The 15,112-nt window shown below is 40.6% G+C and overlaps 1 protein-coding gene across 2 annotated transcripts in view; it reads right to left on the reverse strand.

Annotated features, from left to right (window-relative positions):
- The window catches only part of ATL3 (atlastin GTPase 3), a 46,404-nt gene that overhangs the window by 27,316 nt on the left and 3,976 nt on the right, over positions 1-15,112 (reverse strand). For both annotated transcript variants that reach the window (XM_019954738.2, XM_019954737.2), the window contains exons 2-3: positions 5,720-5,934; positions 5,437-5,580 (exon numbers count right to left, since the gene is read on the reverse strand). In XM_019954738.2, the coding sequence (XP_019810297.1) occupies positions 5,437-5,580; positions 5,720-5,926 (351 nt within the window). In that variant the 5' untranslated portion in view covers positions 5,927-5,934. The remainder of the gene's footprint in view (positions 1-5,436; positions 5,581-5,719; positions 5,935-15,112) is intronic.

Genomic DNA, 15,112 nt, shown 5'->3' on the forward strand with positions numbered 1-15,112 from the left:
ATGGGGTCACACAGAGTCGGAAATGACTGAAGTGACTTAGCAGCAGCAGCAGCAGGAGTGGGATTGGTGGACAACTCTCTTTTTAGTTTTCTGAGAACTGTTTATAATGTTCTGTATAGGGGCTGTACCAGTTTATATTCCCACAACAGTGTGGGTGTCTTCCCTTTTCTCCCCACCCTCCCCAGCATTCGTTATTTCCAGAATTTTTAATGATGGCCATTCTGGCCAGCGTGAGGTGGCACCAAGTGTAGTTCTGATTCACATTTCTCAGAGCCATCTATTGTTAACCGGTTTCGTTTGTACTCTCTTGGTGCTTATTTTCCTATTTAAAATATACTTGTATTGCTGTTTCTTGATTTATCAAATTTAGAGATTATTTCTTCATGCTCTAAATTCAAGAAAGCATTGTTGACACCTGTCTTTTCCTCCCTTTATAATTTTTTGAATAATTATAAAACCCTTTTACTTCCTCTGTTGCTTAACTCTGTTACTTTAATATAAACAACTATTTCCTACTCATCAGGTTCTCTTTTTGTGTGTGTATCAATATTCCTTTTCATACCTTTTTTCTTCCAGTTTTCTTGAGATATAATTGACAGATAGCACTACATAAGTTTAAGGTTTATACCATAATGATTTGACTTACATCATGAAATGTTTATTACAATAAGTTTAGGGAATATCAATCAACTTCACATAGATACTAAATTAAAGAAATTTTTTTCCTTGTGGTGAGAACTCTTAGGATTTACTCTCTTAACAGCTTTCATATATAACATACAGCATGTTAATTATATTATGTTGTACATTAATTACATCCCTTGTGCTTATTTATCTTATAAACAGACATTTGTACCTTTTGACTGAATACATCTAATTCTCCCCATCTTTCATCACTAGCCTCTGGTAGCCACAAAACTCTCTTTTTCTATGAGTTTGTTTATTGGTTAGTTTGTTTTTAAAGTATAACTGACCTATGCCATTGTCTTAGTTTGTGGTACATAGTGATTCGATTTTTTCTGTATGTTCAAAAAAATCGCCATGCTAAGTCCAGTTTTCATCTGTCACCATACAAAGATTATATTGACTATCTTCTCTATAATGTATATGTCATGCCCATTACTCATTTATTTTGTATCTGGAAGTTTGTACCTCTTAATCTCCCTCACCTATTTTTTTCCTCCTCCAACTTCAATCCCCTCTAGCAACCATCTGCTTGCTCTCCAGATCTAGAACTCATTTTCATTTTGTTACATTTGTTCACTTGTTTCAATTTTTAGATTCCACATATAAGCAAAATTGTGCAGAATTTGAAAAAAAAAAAAAAAGAATCTGTCTGAATTCAGGAGACTCGGGGTTCAATCTCTGGGTTGGAAAGATCCCCTGGAGAAGGAAATGGCAACCTACTCTGGTACTGTGGTCTGGAGAATCACATGGACAGAGGAGCCTGGTGGGCTACAGTCCAGGGGGTCACAATGAGTCAGACATGACTGAGCAACTAACACTTTATGAAACAGAGGCAAAACACTGGGCATCAGGTAACAAAGGATAATGATCCTTGAGAGAAAGGAAACAGATGAGGTCAGCCCTGCAGGTGACACAGCTAACTGGCTAAGGAGGGGGAACCCAGGCAGAGCCAACAGAGTCCCAGAGTTGAGAAAATACAGCTGAGAGTCAGGGAGACCAAGGCAACGGGACTCTTAGGCAGAGCGCCTGAGAGGAGAGGGCTACAGAGGCAAACACCATGGATCGCAGAGTCCCCATCAAGTGTTCAGCTGAGTCTCGACAAGCTCATGTGAATAAGGAAATTACCTGATGCTGGAGAAAGAGCCATTCAAAAGGCTTAGAGGGAAGATTACCCACTGCTCACAGGGGGGCAAGAATAGCACCTCTTCCCTCCAGTCAGACTACAAAAGCCCTGTAATTCTAAAGTCTTGCCTCAGTAGTAAAGAACAAATAGCTCTAGATTAAATACAGCTGTCTCATTTAACAAACCCTAAAATTCAAAAGCAAGACCAAAAAGAATCCATCAGCTTCCAAATTTCTTAAATGCATCCTACATAACAAGCTAAGTATTTTATGGGAATTCAAAACTATCCAGCATTCAACTAGTTAAAATTCACACTAGTTAAAATTCTGGCATCCAACCAAAAGTTTGCAGGCATGCAAAGATATGACTCAAATGAGCACGCAAAGATACCACCCAAATGAGAAAAAATCACTGTCACAGACATAAAACTAACAGAAAATGACTCTAAAACAGTATTCTGTATACCTGTACTTCACACATTCAAAAAGTTAAGTGCCATAAAAAACATTTTTAAAAAAAGACCTAAAATAAACTGAAGATGAAAATCTCAATGTCTGAAATGAAAAATACACTAGATGAGGGACATCTCTGATGGTCCAGTGGGTAAGACTCCATACTCCCAATGCAGGGGGCCTGGGTTCAATCCGTGGTCAGAGAACTAGACACCACATGTATGCCGCAACTAAGAAGCCCCCTTGCCATGACAAAGATCCTGTGAGCCACAATTAAGACTCAGTACAGGTTCCATATAGGAAAAGGAGTACGTCAAGGCTGTATGTTGTCACCCTGCTTTATTTAACTTATATGCAGAGTACATCATGAGAAACGCTGGGCTGGAAGAAACACAAGCTGGAATCAAGATTGCCAGGAGAAATATCAATAACCTCAGATATGCAGATGATACCACCCTTATGGCAGAAAGTGAAGAGGAACTAAAAAGCCTCTGGATGAAGGTCAAAGAGGAGAGTGAAAAAGTTGGCTTAAAACTCAACATTCAGAAAACTAAGATCATGGCATCTGGTCCCATCACTTCATGGGAAACAGATGGGGAAACTGTGGAAACAGTGTCAGACTTTATTTTTGGGGGCTCCAAAATCACTGCAGATGGTGACTGCAGCCATGAAATTAAAAGATGCTTATTCCTTGGAAGAAAAGTTATGACCAACCTAGATAGCATATTGAAAAGCAGAGACATTACTTTGCCAACAAAGGTCAGTCTAGTCAAGGCTATGGTTTTTCCAGTGGTCATGTATGGATGTGAGAGCTGGACTGTGAAGAAGGCTGAGCGCCAAAGAATTGATGCTTTTGAACTGGGTGTTGGAGAAGACTCTTGAGAAACCCTTGGACTGCAAGGAGATCCAACCAGTCCATTCTGAAGGAGATCAGTCCTGGGATTTCTTTGGAAGGAATGATGCTAAAGGTGAAACTCCAGTACTTTGGCCACCTCATGCGAAGAGCTGACTCATTGGAAAAGACTCTGATGCTGGAGGGGATTGGGGGCAGGAGGAGAAGCGGACGACAGAGGATGAGATGGCTGGATGGCATTACTGACTCGATGGACATGAGTCTGAGTGAACTCTGGGAGTTGGTGATGGACAGGGAGGCCTGGCGTGCTGCGATTCATGGGGTCGCAAAGAGTCGGACACGACTGAGCAACTGAACTGAACTGAACTGACAGTGAAAATAAATAATAAAGAAAAAATGTTTAAAGAAAAAAATACACTAGATGGGATTAACAACAGATTTAAAAGACTCGTGAACTAGAAGACTTAGCAACAGAAACTATCTGAAAGGAAACAGAGAAATAAAATTTTTTAAGTGAATGGAGCACCAGTGAGCTATGGGACAGCTTCAAGCAGCCTGGCATGCATGTAATAGGGACAAAACAATATTTGGAGAAGCAATGGCCCCCCAAATGTTTGAATTTTATAAAAATTATAAGCCTGCAGATTCAAAAAGCTCAAAAAAATTCAAACACAAGAAACATAAATACACAAAGACATGTCATAATCAAATTCCTAAAAAAAAAAAAAAAATGATAAAGAAAAAAAATTTTAAAGCAACCAGACAAAAAAAGACACATTAAACACAGAGACAAACAAAAATAAGTATAACAATAGATTTCTCAGCAGAAACAATGTCAGCAAAAAGGCAGGGGACTGACATCTCTGAAGCACTGAAAGATAAAACTCCCATCGTAGAATTCTATACCCAGCATAACTATTTTCAAAACAAAGGTGAAATACTTTTCAGACACAGAACAAAAGCTCAAAGAATTCCGCAACAGAAGAGTAGCACTACAAGAACTATTGAAGGAAGTCCTTCAAGCGGGAGGAAAACATGAACACAAAAAATAGACAGAAATCCGGACACAGAAATCTGGACTTCAAAGTGAAGTACAGTTAATGGTAACTGCATGTGTAAGTACATGGCTTTTTTCTTATTATTTAAATATCTTTAAAAGATAACTGAATATTTAAACATAAAAATAAAAACAATGTTGTTATAGTAAAATATATGACAAAAGCACAAAACTTGGGAGGGGAGAAATGGAATATCAATTGTATCTTAAAAAATTAAAGAATGGATAAAATAATATCTAAAGATCCTTCCAAGCTAAAGTTTCTAACCTTATATTTCAAAAAATCCTCATTCTCCTCCAGTCTCTTCCTACCCACCTCCTCGCCCCCACAGCTTACGGGATCTTAGTACTCTGACCAGGAATCAAACATGTACACTTGGCAGTGATCAGAGCCCCAGTCACTGGACTGCCAGGGAATTCTCTACATTCTCTTCCTTGAAAAAAAAAAGTGCAAAAATCTCCCTATTTTGCTACGCATTTTTTTGTATGCATATCTAAGCATTTAAAAAAAAATTAGAGGGTTTTCTAATATACCTTTCTTCTGAAACTTTACTAAAACAGAAACAAAATATTTAAAGAAATAATAAGGAAATTCATAAAACAGAAGCTGTGGAAACAGTGATCAAGAGTCATGCATCAATTCTGCATCTCTCAAAATATTTAATAACTTAACATCAAGGAAAAGGCTGAAACTGAACAACGTGAAGGGGAGATAGGAAATCTCAAGCCTTGGAAAGACAAAAAATGAGAGGCACAAACAACCATGGAAAGATGCTTTAGGGTGAGACTAAAAACAGAAGGAAGGGTTAAAGTCTATTTAAGAAACAGTCGTAACCCCAGATTCTCTCTTTCCACTGGAGCAGACATATACCTTGCCCCAGCTGACCCTTACAAAGAAATCTGGGAGCTGTTCTACAACTGAAGATTATGAGGCTCGTGAGAGGAGCCGCTGACAGCCGGAGGGGTGGGTGGAGTGAACGCTGACAGAAGTAGGAACGTAAAGGAACTTCTGAACAGTTGAGAGCATTCGCCTCTGGGAGTGAAAATGAGCAGACGGAGGGCTAGGTCATCTCAGAAGCCTTCTGCTACCACTGACCTTTTAAACTGCATTCGTGCATTATTTTTAAATCTTGAACTCATATCATTTTGATAAAAATCATTTTAACTGGATTATCTGAAAATTACATTTTCAGATTAACTGAAAACTACATTAAAGTTTTCATTTCACTGTATTTGGTAGCTTGTAAGTCTTTTTCTTCCTTACCTTCTTTCCACCTGGCTTCTCCACAGTGAAAACCTCACTCCAGATCTGAATTCCGGTGGTTTCTGGGTCAGAGCCCCCTCGCCATGAAAACCCTGTCAACGGTTCTTCTGGGTCACCTAACCAGTTTGAATGGCCACCTTCCTTCTATAGGAGAAATAAGAAATTTCCATTAAAACTTATTCAAGTAACTTTGCACATCAAGGATTAACTCATGAGGTGAGTTTGCTCTTTTGGACACAAAAGTCTCCACTTTCTAATTTGAAATAAAATAACTCTACCTCACCTGGAAATATAAGTAGCGTAGCATGAAGTCCAGAAAGAAGGACTTGCCCTTTCGGAAGGCACCAGCCACCGACACCACCACCACATCGAGCTCTCGGATGTGGTCCTGTAAGAGGATGCTGGCCAAGGCTTTCTCTTCTAGCTCAAAGGAATGTTGGTCTTTCTGAACCAAAACAACCTGCACTGGACCAGGCTTTCCACTCTCCATAGCATCACCTATGTTGTTATAGAGATTAAAAAAAAAAGTTTCAAATATATGTATCTTTAGCATGGAAGAGTAAAAACTTTTTAAACAGAGCACAAAAGCACCCAACCATAAAAGAAAAGAAAAAAGACAAATTAATTAGACTTCATTAAGAATTTTGTTCATTAAAAGACATCATTAAGGGAGTAAAAATGCAAGTTACAGGCTAAAAGAAAATATTGTAACACCTAACTCCAAAGGACTCATATCCAGAATCATTATAGAAATCCCAAAGAAAAAGACAACTATTCCATCTTTAACAAGAGTAATAAGCAAAAGATTATGAACAGACATTTCATTTAAAAAGGATATCCAAATGGTCAATAATCGTATGAAAAGTTTCTATACCATTACTTAACAAAGAAATGTAAATCCAAACCGCACGGAGATACCACTGCTTGCCCGTCAGAATGGTGCAAGTGTAATTCTCAGACACTCTGATGGGGATGGAACCACTCTGAAAAACTGCTGGGCAGGATCTACTAAAACTAAACGTAACTATGACCCAGCCAACTCCACTCCTAGGTATATACCTACGAGAAATAAATGTGTAGATCCATCAAAAAACATATACGCAAGAATGTTCACATGAGCTTCATTCAAAATGGTCCCAAACTGAAAGTAAACCGAAAGTCCACCAAGAGTAGAAAGGGTACCTGCCACGGCCAAGCCTTTCACACACATCATTTTACTTAATCCTTAGAACTCTACGAAGTAAATAATACGGCTCCATTTGAAAAATAAAGAAACTAAGGCCTACAAAAGTTAAGTAACAGGTCCCAAGTCCTGGAGAAAACTTGAAAAGATCTGTAGGTCACTATGCTTTGCAGATCACTCTTAAAAACCTAGTCAAGGTTTTAGAGGCAAGCAATTCTTTAGCTCAAAATTAACACTAACTCGTAGTTTCTCTTCTAGAGTTAAAAGCACAAAGATATTCTTTGAAATTCAGAGCCACTTAGCTATGTGGATTTACGGAAAGTTTACAAAAAAAAAAAAAACAAAGCAGCAGTGGAATCTATGAAACGAAGCAAAGCACCACTTCCTGTACTAAAGGAGAGGTTCTCAAGCAGTTAAAAGGACACCTGTTGCTGTTGTTTAGTTGCTAAGTCACATCCCATTCTCTGTGACCCCACGGATTAGATGTAATTCTCCTGGAGTGGATTGCCATTTCCTTGTCTAGGAGACCTTCCCAACCCAGGGATCAAACCCATGTTTCCTGCATTAGCAAGCAGATTCTAATAATTGGGTATTTAATGAATATTAGGAAATTATGAATGAGTAAGGCAATGCCAAAGAATGCTCAAACTACCGCACAATTGCACTCATCTCACACGCTAGTAAAGTAATGCTCAAAATTCTCCAAGCCAGGCTTCAGCAATATGTGAACCGTGAACGTCCTGATGTTCAAGCTGGTTTTAGAAAAGGCAGAGGAACCAGAGATCAAACTGCCAACATCTGCTGGATCATGGAAAAAGCAAGAGAGTTCCAGAAAAACATCTATTTCTGCTTTATTGACTATGCCAAAGCCTTTGACTGTGTGGATCACAATAAACTATGGAAAATTCTGAAAGAGATGGGAATACCAACCACCTGACCTGCTTCTTGAGAAACCTGTATGCAGGTCAGGAAGCAACAGTTAGAACTGGACATGGAACAACAGACTGGTTCCAAATAGGAAAAAGAGTACGTCAAGGCTGTATATTGTCACCCTGCTTATCTAACTTATATGCAGAGTACATCATGAGAAACGCTGGACTGGAAGAAACACAAGCTGGAATCAAGATTGCTGGGAGAAATATCAATAACCTCAGATATGCAGATGACACCACCCTTATGGCAGAAAGTGAAGAGGAACTCAAAAGCCTCTTGATGAAAGTGAAAGTGGAGAGTGAAAAAGTTGGCTTAAAGCTCAACATTCAGAAAACTAAGATCATGGCATCTGGTCCCATCACTTCATGGGAAATAGATGGGGAAAGAGTGGAAACAGTGTCAGACTTTATTTTGGGGGGCTCCAAAATCACTGCAGATGGTGACTGCAGCCATGAAATTAAAAGACGCTTATTCCTTGGAAGGAAAGTTATGACCAACCTAGATAGCATATTCCAAAGCAGAGACATTACTTTGCCAACAAAGGTCCGTCTGGTCAAGGCTATGGTTTTTCCAGTGGTCATGTGTGGATGTGAGAGTTGGACTGTGAAGAAAGCTGAGTGCCGAAGAACTAATGCTTTTGAACTATGGTGTTGGAGAAGACTCTTGAGAGTCCCTTGGACTGCAAGGATATCCAACCAGTCCATTCTAAAGGAGATCAGTCCTGGGTGTTCATTGGAAGGACCGATGCTAAAGCAAATTCCAATACTTTGGCCACCTCATGCGAAGAATTGACTCATTGGGAAAGACCCTGATGTTGGGAGGGGTTGGGGGCAGGAGGAGAAGGGGACGACAGAGGATGAGAGGGCTGGATGGCATCACTGACTCGATGGACATGAGTTTGAGTGAACTCCGGGAGTTGGTGATGGACAGGGAGGCCTGGCGTGCTGTGATTCATGGGGTCACAGAGTCGGACACGACTAAGCGACTGAACTGAACTGAATTAGGAAACAAAACCATGTTTTAGTGGATTATTGCTTAGAAGGAGGCTAAGTTAAAAAAAAAAAAAAAAAACTAATGAATTTAAAGCAAATTGAAGAACAAATATTAAGTTGAGCATAGTAGAGGTAGGTAGATATGGCCAAAATCATACATATGGTCCCAGAAACCCTTTCGTCTGGGAAGCACTGAAGGCTGAATGATGATAGCAGGCAAAGCAGACACAGCAGTCTGACTGCCAGACTCTACCCTTTAAGTATGCACTGCTGCTCATTTTTTAAACTTACAGTATCAGATAGCAACAAAAGGCTTGCCATTTTTTACTTTTTTTGCAAACTACTGGAAAACAACCTATAACCATAGATTAAATGTCGTGCTGGCACTATAATACACAGGTACTAACACTTTTCTCTCCCATTATTTCCCATTACAAAAAGGAAACATTTTTGTGAATAATCTTTTGGAGTTCTTACTGACATAACAGCAGGTGAATCCGGGGCGTGAAGACCTTCAATCTTTCATATAAAAGAACAAATGAGAACAATTTATTCACACCTTATGGATAAGGCACGGGGTTAAGTGCTGTGCAATACTCAAAGCAGTACCAAAGTCCCTGAGATGGCTGGTTGCTCCCCCAACATCCATTTTTCTCCTGCTCCTATGGTAATATTTTTAGCTAGGCATATAAATACTCAGAAGAAACACATTTCCAAACCAACCCTGTATGCAGGGTATCACTAGTGCCTAAGTTCTGACTGGAAATGACACAGCAACTTTCAGATCATGCATCTTCCCCCTTCTTGCTGGTTAGATGCAAAAGTAGGAGCAAGTCACCCTGGACCAGGCGTGTGAGGGTAACACCTCAGGAACATTAGAGCAACGAGACAGGTAGGGCTGAGGACTTAAGTGTCGCAAAACTGCCACTGCTGGCTCAGTTTCACAGGAAAGGAAAATGTCTACCTTGTTTAAATCACTTACTTGGAGGGTCTGTGCTGCTGCTGCTAAGTCGCTTCAGTCGTGTCCGACTCTGTGCGACCCCAGAGACGGCAGCCCACCCAGCTCTGCCGTCCCTGGGATTCTCCAGACAAGAACACTGGAGTGGGTTGCCATTTCCTTCTCCGGAGGGTCTATGAGAGACAGCCAAACCGAGTAACCAATACAGTAGTCCTCCGGACTCCACAATTAACTTCCTGGCACTGGTTCTTTCCACTTCATCTATTAGTTCACTGAGCAATTTCCAACAGAAAGCAGGCACACAACAAACAACTGTTAATAAGAATGAACATGTATGTAATATAGTCGAAAGCCACCACCCTAAGGATGCAGGTGGTACTGTCAGGGCAACAGGCATGGAAGATAACTTGGACTACAAACAAGATAGAAAAATTCCGTGACACAAATATACACAGTTGTACGCAATGACTTGCACTTCAAGAAAAGATGAAGACCACTAAGGACAGTTTAAAAAAAAAAAGATAAAACCTTTCCTCATCTCTTCCTCTTTCTGCCTATAGTAAAGTGAAAAGGAAGAGAACCGGGCTATATTTAGTTGAGGGAGCTGGGGAGATCCTGCATTTCTAACAGTATAGTAGGCACAAAGGACTTTAAAAGATCTCGGTTTGGGTCCACATAAAGGAAAAATCATTTTGAACTACACACATCAATAATTCAAACAGAGGTGCTCACTTTTCACCATACTATCTTTATCTCTCACTTCCTAAGACAATAAAACTATATTATTGATCATACAAGCAAAAATCTTATTTTTAGGTATCATGTAAATGTCCTTTGCGCATTTATCTTTGCATCTCAGATCCCCCCAACCCCTTAAAGCCCTTAATCAAAACCTCAGGGCCCTCTCCTTTAGCCAGGCCAGCTTCCAATATTTCCTGCCTATCAGGTTGATCATTCAAGTCAACATCTCCAGAGCGTTGCTTTCAATTGTCACCTCATTCCCTAGGGCTGAACACCTTCATTATAGTACATAAACATACCATGACAGCAACTATGTATCAAAACTATCAAAAACATTTTATGGATTGATGGCTCAAAGCTAAAATCTTAATTCTGTAAGTCAAAGCCTTTCACCATTCACCCTGTTGCCTTGCTGCTGCTGCGTCGCTTCAGTCGTGTCCAACTCTGTGCGACCCCATAGACGGCAGCCCACCAGGTTCCCCCATCCCTGGGATTCTCCAGGAAGAACACTACAGTGGGTTGCCATTTCCTTCTCCAATGCATGAAAGTGAAAAGTCAAAGTGAAGTCGCTCAGTCGTGTCCGACTCTTAGCGACCCCATGGACTACAGACTACCAGGCTCCTCCATCCATGGGATTTTCCAGGCAAGAGTACTGGAGCGGGGTGCCATTGTCTTCTCCACCCTGTTGCCTTAGTTTCTCTAATTCTTTATTCTCCTCATCTTCCCAGGTAAATTTATACTGCTCCTAGGAGAAAGTTAGGATCCAAGTGCTATTCTAATTTCAAAATTTCAAACATACAGCCTATTCATCTATTTGTTTCCACGGCCTGAAATGTGCCTTCCGCTTGCCTCCAGCAAACACTTGCTCATCCTTTATCACTCACCTGCACCCTCCCTCAGGCCTGACCCACCCAGTCCTCAGTCCACAGGACTTGAATCCTTACTCTCTCACCTCCAGAATGTAAGATCTATGAGGACAGAGAATTATGTCTCTTTTGTTCAATGCTCTGTCCCCCAAGAACCAGAACAGTGCCCACAGAGACGAGACATCCAGGAAACATTTGCATAATAAACAAGTAAACCCCACCTCTTAGTCACAATGTGACTGTGGGTAAACATCCAACCATTTGTAGTTCCATTTATTTATAAAACTAATACCATCTCAAAGCAACAGTGTCTGACACAAACTCCGAGCGTGCTCAGTCACATTCGACTCTTTGCAACCCCACGAACAGTAGCCTGCCAGGCTCCTCTCTCTGTCCATGGGATTTCCCAGTTAAGAATACTGGAGTGGGTTGCCATTTCCTTCTCCAGGGGATCTTCCCAACCCAGGGATCAAAACCAGGTCTCCTGTGGCTCCTGCATTAGCAGGTCAATTCTTTAACACTGAGCCACCTGTGAAGCCCATGACACATATTATGGACTCAATCAAATGAACCTGTTTTCCTATTTCCCCTACCAGTAAATACTATTGGGAGGTGGTGGGGTAGGTTGAAGAGGGAGGGCACATATGTATACCTATGGCTGATTCCTGCTGATGTATGGCAGAAACCAACACACTATTGCAAACCTATTATCCTTCAACTTAAAATAAATTAATTAAAAAAAGAATACTAGCACATACTATTATTCTACTTGGGGCTTCCCTTGTAGCTCAGCTGGTAAAGAATCTACCCGCAATGCGGGAGACCCAGGTTCGATCCCTGGGTCAGGAATGATCCCCCTGGAGAAGGGAAAGGCTGCCCATTCCAGTATTCTGGCCTGGAGAATTCCATGGACTATATATAGCCCATGGGGTGGCAAAGAGTCGGACACCACTGAGCGACCTTCACTGATTATTCCACTCATTACAACTGTATATTGTAATGAGCTCCTGGGGAGTAAGGAAACTGTCACGTTCAGGCCCCGTAAATACCATAGAATAATAGCTTCTAGTACCATGAACACTGAACCTAACAGTACACGTAAAGAACTGCGGTAAAGTCAGTTTCTTCCCTTCCTCCTCCCAGTCTCCTTTCTGTCACTGTCAGCCTCCTTCAAGTCTGTCTTCATGCACTCATCTACCCATTCCCTTCTCATCACCTTGCCATCTGACTTTCCTCTCAGTCTGTTGAAACCATTATCTAGTTCATCAGTGACCTCACCTGCCAAATGCAATAGGCCTTTCTTGATTCTCATTCAACCCTACACCTGTGATAAAACACAATGGCCCACGACTTCTAACACTTCTTAAAACCTTTGGACTCTACAACAATGCCCACTCCTCCTTCCCTTCCAGCCTCTTTATCAACCTCTTTTCAGCCTGTGATGCCCACCAGTGCCCTGCTTTAGCCTTGTACAGATCTCATCCTCTCCCTGATTGAGCTCTCTGCTCATTAATTTCACTGAAACTCGCTCAGTCGTGTCTGACTCTTTGTGACCCCATGGACTACACAGTCCATGGAATTCTCCAGGCCAGAATACTGGAGTGGTTAGTCTTTCCCTTCTTCAGGGGATCTTCCCAACCCAGGGATCGAACCCAGGTCTCCTGCATTGCAGGTGGATTCTTTACCAGGTGAGCCACAAGGGAAGCCCATTAATTAATTAATTTCACTGCACCCTCTATTTTGGTGATGCAACTTCATTAACTTCTAACCTGCACTTGGGTCCAAGTGTGCAACTGCCTATGGCATACATTCACCTGGATATTCCACCATCAGCCTACTCTCGCAGTCTCGGTGGAGTATTACACAGAAATAAATGGGTATAAGAGTCAGAGGACAAGTTCCTGTTCCAGTTCTCCCACTAACAACCTGTGTGATTCTGGGCATGTCCAGCCTTCAATCTCAACAGTAAAATGAGGCAAGATTAAACCTCTGCATATAGTATCATTAGTCATTTAGTATCATCAAAGTGAATCCTGCCAGCTACTCCACTCTCAAATCTCTGCCTTTCAGCCTCCACATCTTTCCTGCCTCATAGGCAATGTACCACCAAACCCTATCATTTCTTCCTTCTGTAACTTCAGCTCCTGGTTTGGCAAAGATTGTTATGCAAGTGAAAGAGTATGTAGAGGAGAGAGGCCTTCCCTAACAATCAGGGAAGCCCAGACTTCAGGGCCCAGTTTCGTACTAACTGTTAACAGCATGAGTAAATCATTTTACTTACCTATGTCTCAGTTTCTTCTACAAAATTAGGCAGTTAGATAAAGCCATTTTCCAGCTCTAAAATTCAATGCCAGTTGCACAACCGAAAATTTCCTGAATATCTAAATTGGCCAAACTTGTTACGGAACCTATTCATGCTTTGGTTTAACTTAAACTGTATAGGCCTGGCTAAAGAACAGACCAAAATTCATGATAAAAAAAGCAACTTGCACAGCAAGGACTCCACAAAAGACTTGAGGTTTTTTTTAAGGGAAAGAGACACCCTATTTGCAGTGAAATTACTTCCATTTCTCAGGAATCATACTGGAGATCTAACCTCCAGGGATGGTGCTAGAAAAACCTTTAAGTGGTAACCTTATATGCCTTCTCCCTTAGCAAAGTAATTATTTTCTAAGTTGACATTTTCTGAGTAACACTCACTTATATGAACAATTAATATTTGTTTAGTATATGAAGAGTTCATGAACAACAGATGTGACATTTTATACACATACAAAAGATATGGCCTGACCAGTCATATCTATCCTCAGTATACACTTTTTTTGGGGGGGACGCACCACAGAGCTTGTGAGATCCCAGTTCCCAGACCATCCGTTTACATTTAAGTAAACTTATAAACCTACGTTTAGGAAAAACTGAAGTTTAGTGAACTTAAAACCTACCTTAAAAAAAAAGGTGAGTGGTAAAACTATTATACTGCCAATTATTAGTGCTGTAAATAGCTCAAAGTAATACTGTATCAGTCATCATTTCAAAGTATGTAGAAATATTGAAAATATTTGGTAATTATAAAGGATTCCAATAATTGACATGGAAGTTTTTTCTAAGTACTTTTAAAACACTGACTTAGCCTCTCCTTTTTAATACACATCTTAATCCAGATTAATCACTAGGTTTAAATATGCTTATTTAATCGATGTATAACTGGACTCAGTGGACGTGAGTTTGAGAAAACTCCAGGAAATGGTGAAGGACAGGGAAGCCTGGCATGCCGCAGTCCGTGGGATTGCAAAGAGTCGAACACAACTTAGCAACTGAACAACTTCACCAAAACAACTTCACATACAGAATGGCCGAAAGACTAACAAGTGAAATTAATTATTATTAGGAAAGATTTGTAGAGACTATGCAAATTACAACACTAATTCTTTCCAGATTTCTGAATTTTTAAAGGGCAGAAAAAAACAACGTAGCAGCACAGGCTAAATAAATGCAGATGAGACAACTGAATTGTAAGTGGCCTTTCTGACCCTACGGAAAACATACATCTTAAGAAACAAGTTCTATCAGAAAAAGCATTATGGGGGAAAGAAGTTTAAATGCTCCTCAAATATTTGAAAACATTGATAAACTCAACGAAACCAGTTATTTGGAAGCAATCACAATTGCTATTTCAGGGAATTCAGACAGAAGTTAGTAGATCAATTGAACGGTTTAGACCAGGGTTTCTCAGCCTCAGCACCACTGGTATTGTGGGTGAATAGCTCTGTTATGGGGAACTATCCCACTTTAGGATATTCAGCAGCATCTCTCACCTCTTCTCACCAGGTATCAATCGCGCTCCCTCTTGACTGGGAGACCCATACATGTCTCCAGGCATTGCCAAGTGTCCCAACCAGGCAAAACCACCCTGGGTTGAAAACCATTGGGGCAGAGCAAGCCTCAGTTCTCATCCTTACTGTCCAGAGAGTTCTGAAAAGCAAATCCTAACTATACTTAAAGA

Source organism: Bos indicus, chromosome 29 (assembly GCF_029378745.1).
Source record: "Bos indicus isolate NIAB-ARS_2022 breed Sahiwal x Tharparkar chromosome 29, NIAB-ARS_B.indTharparkar_mat_pri_1.0, whole genome shotgun sequence".
Taxonomy (NCBI): domain Eukaryota; kingdom Metazoa; phylum Chordata; class Mammalia; order Artiodactyla; family Bovidae; genus Bos; species Bos indicus.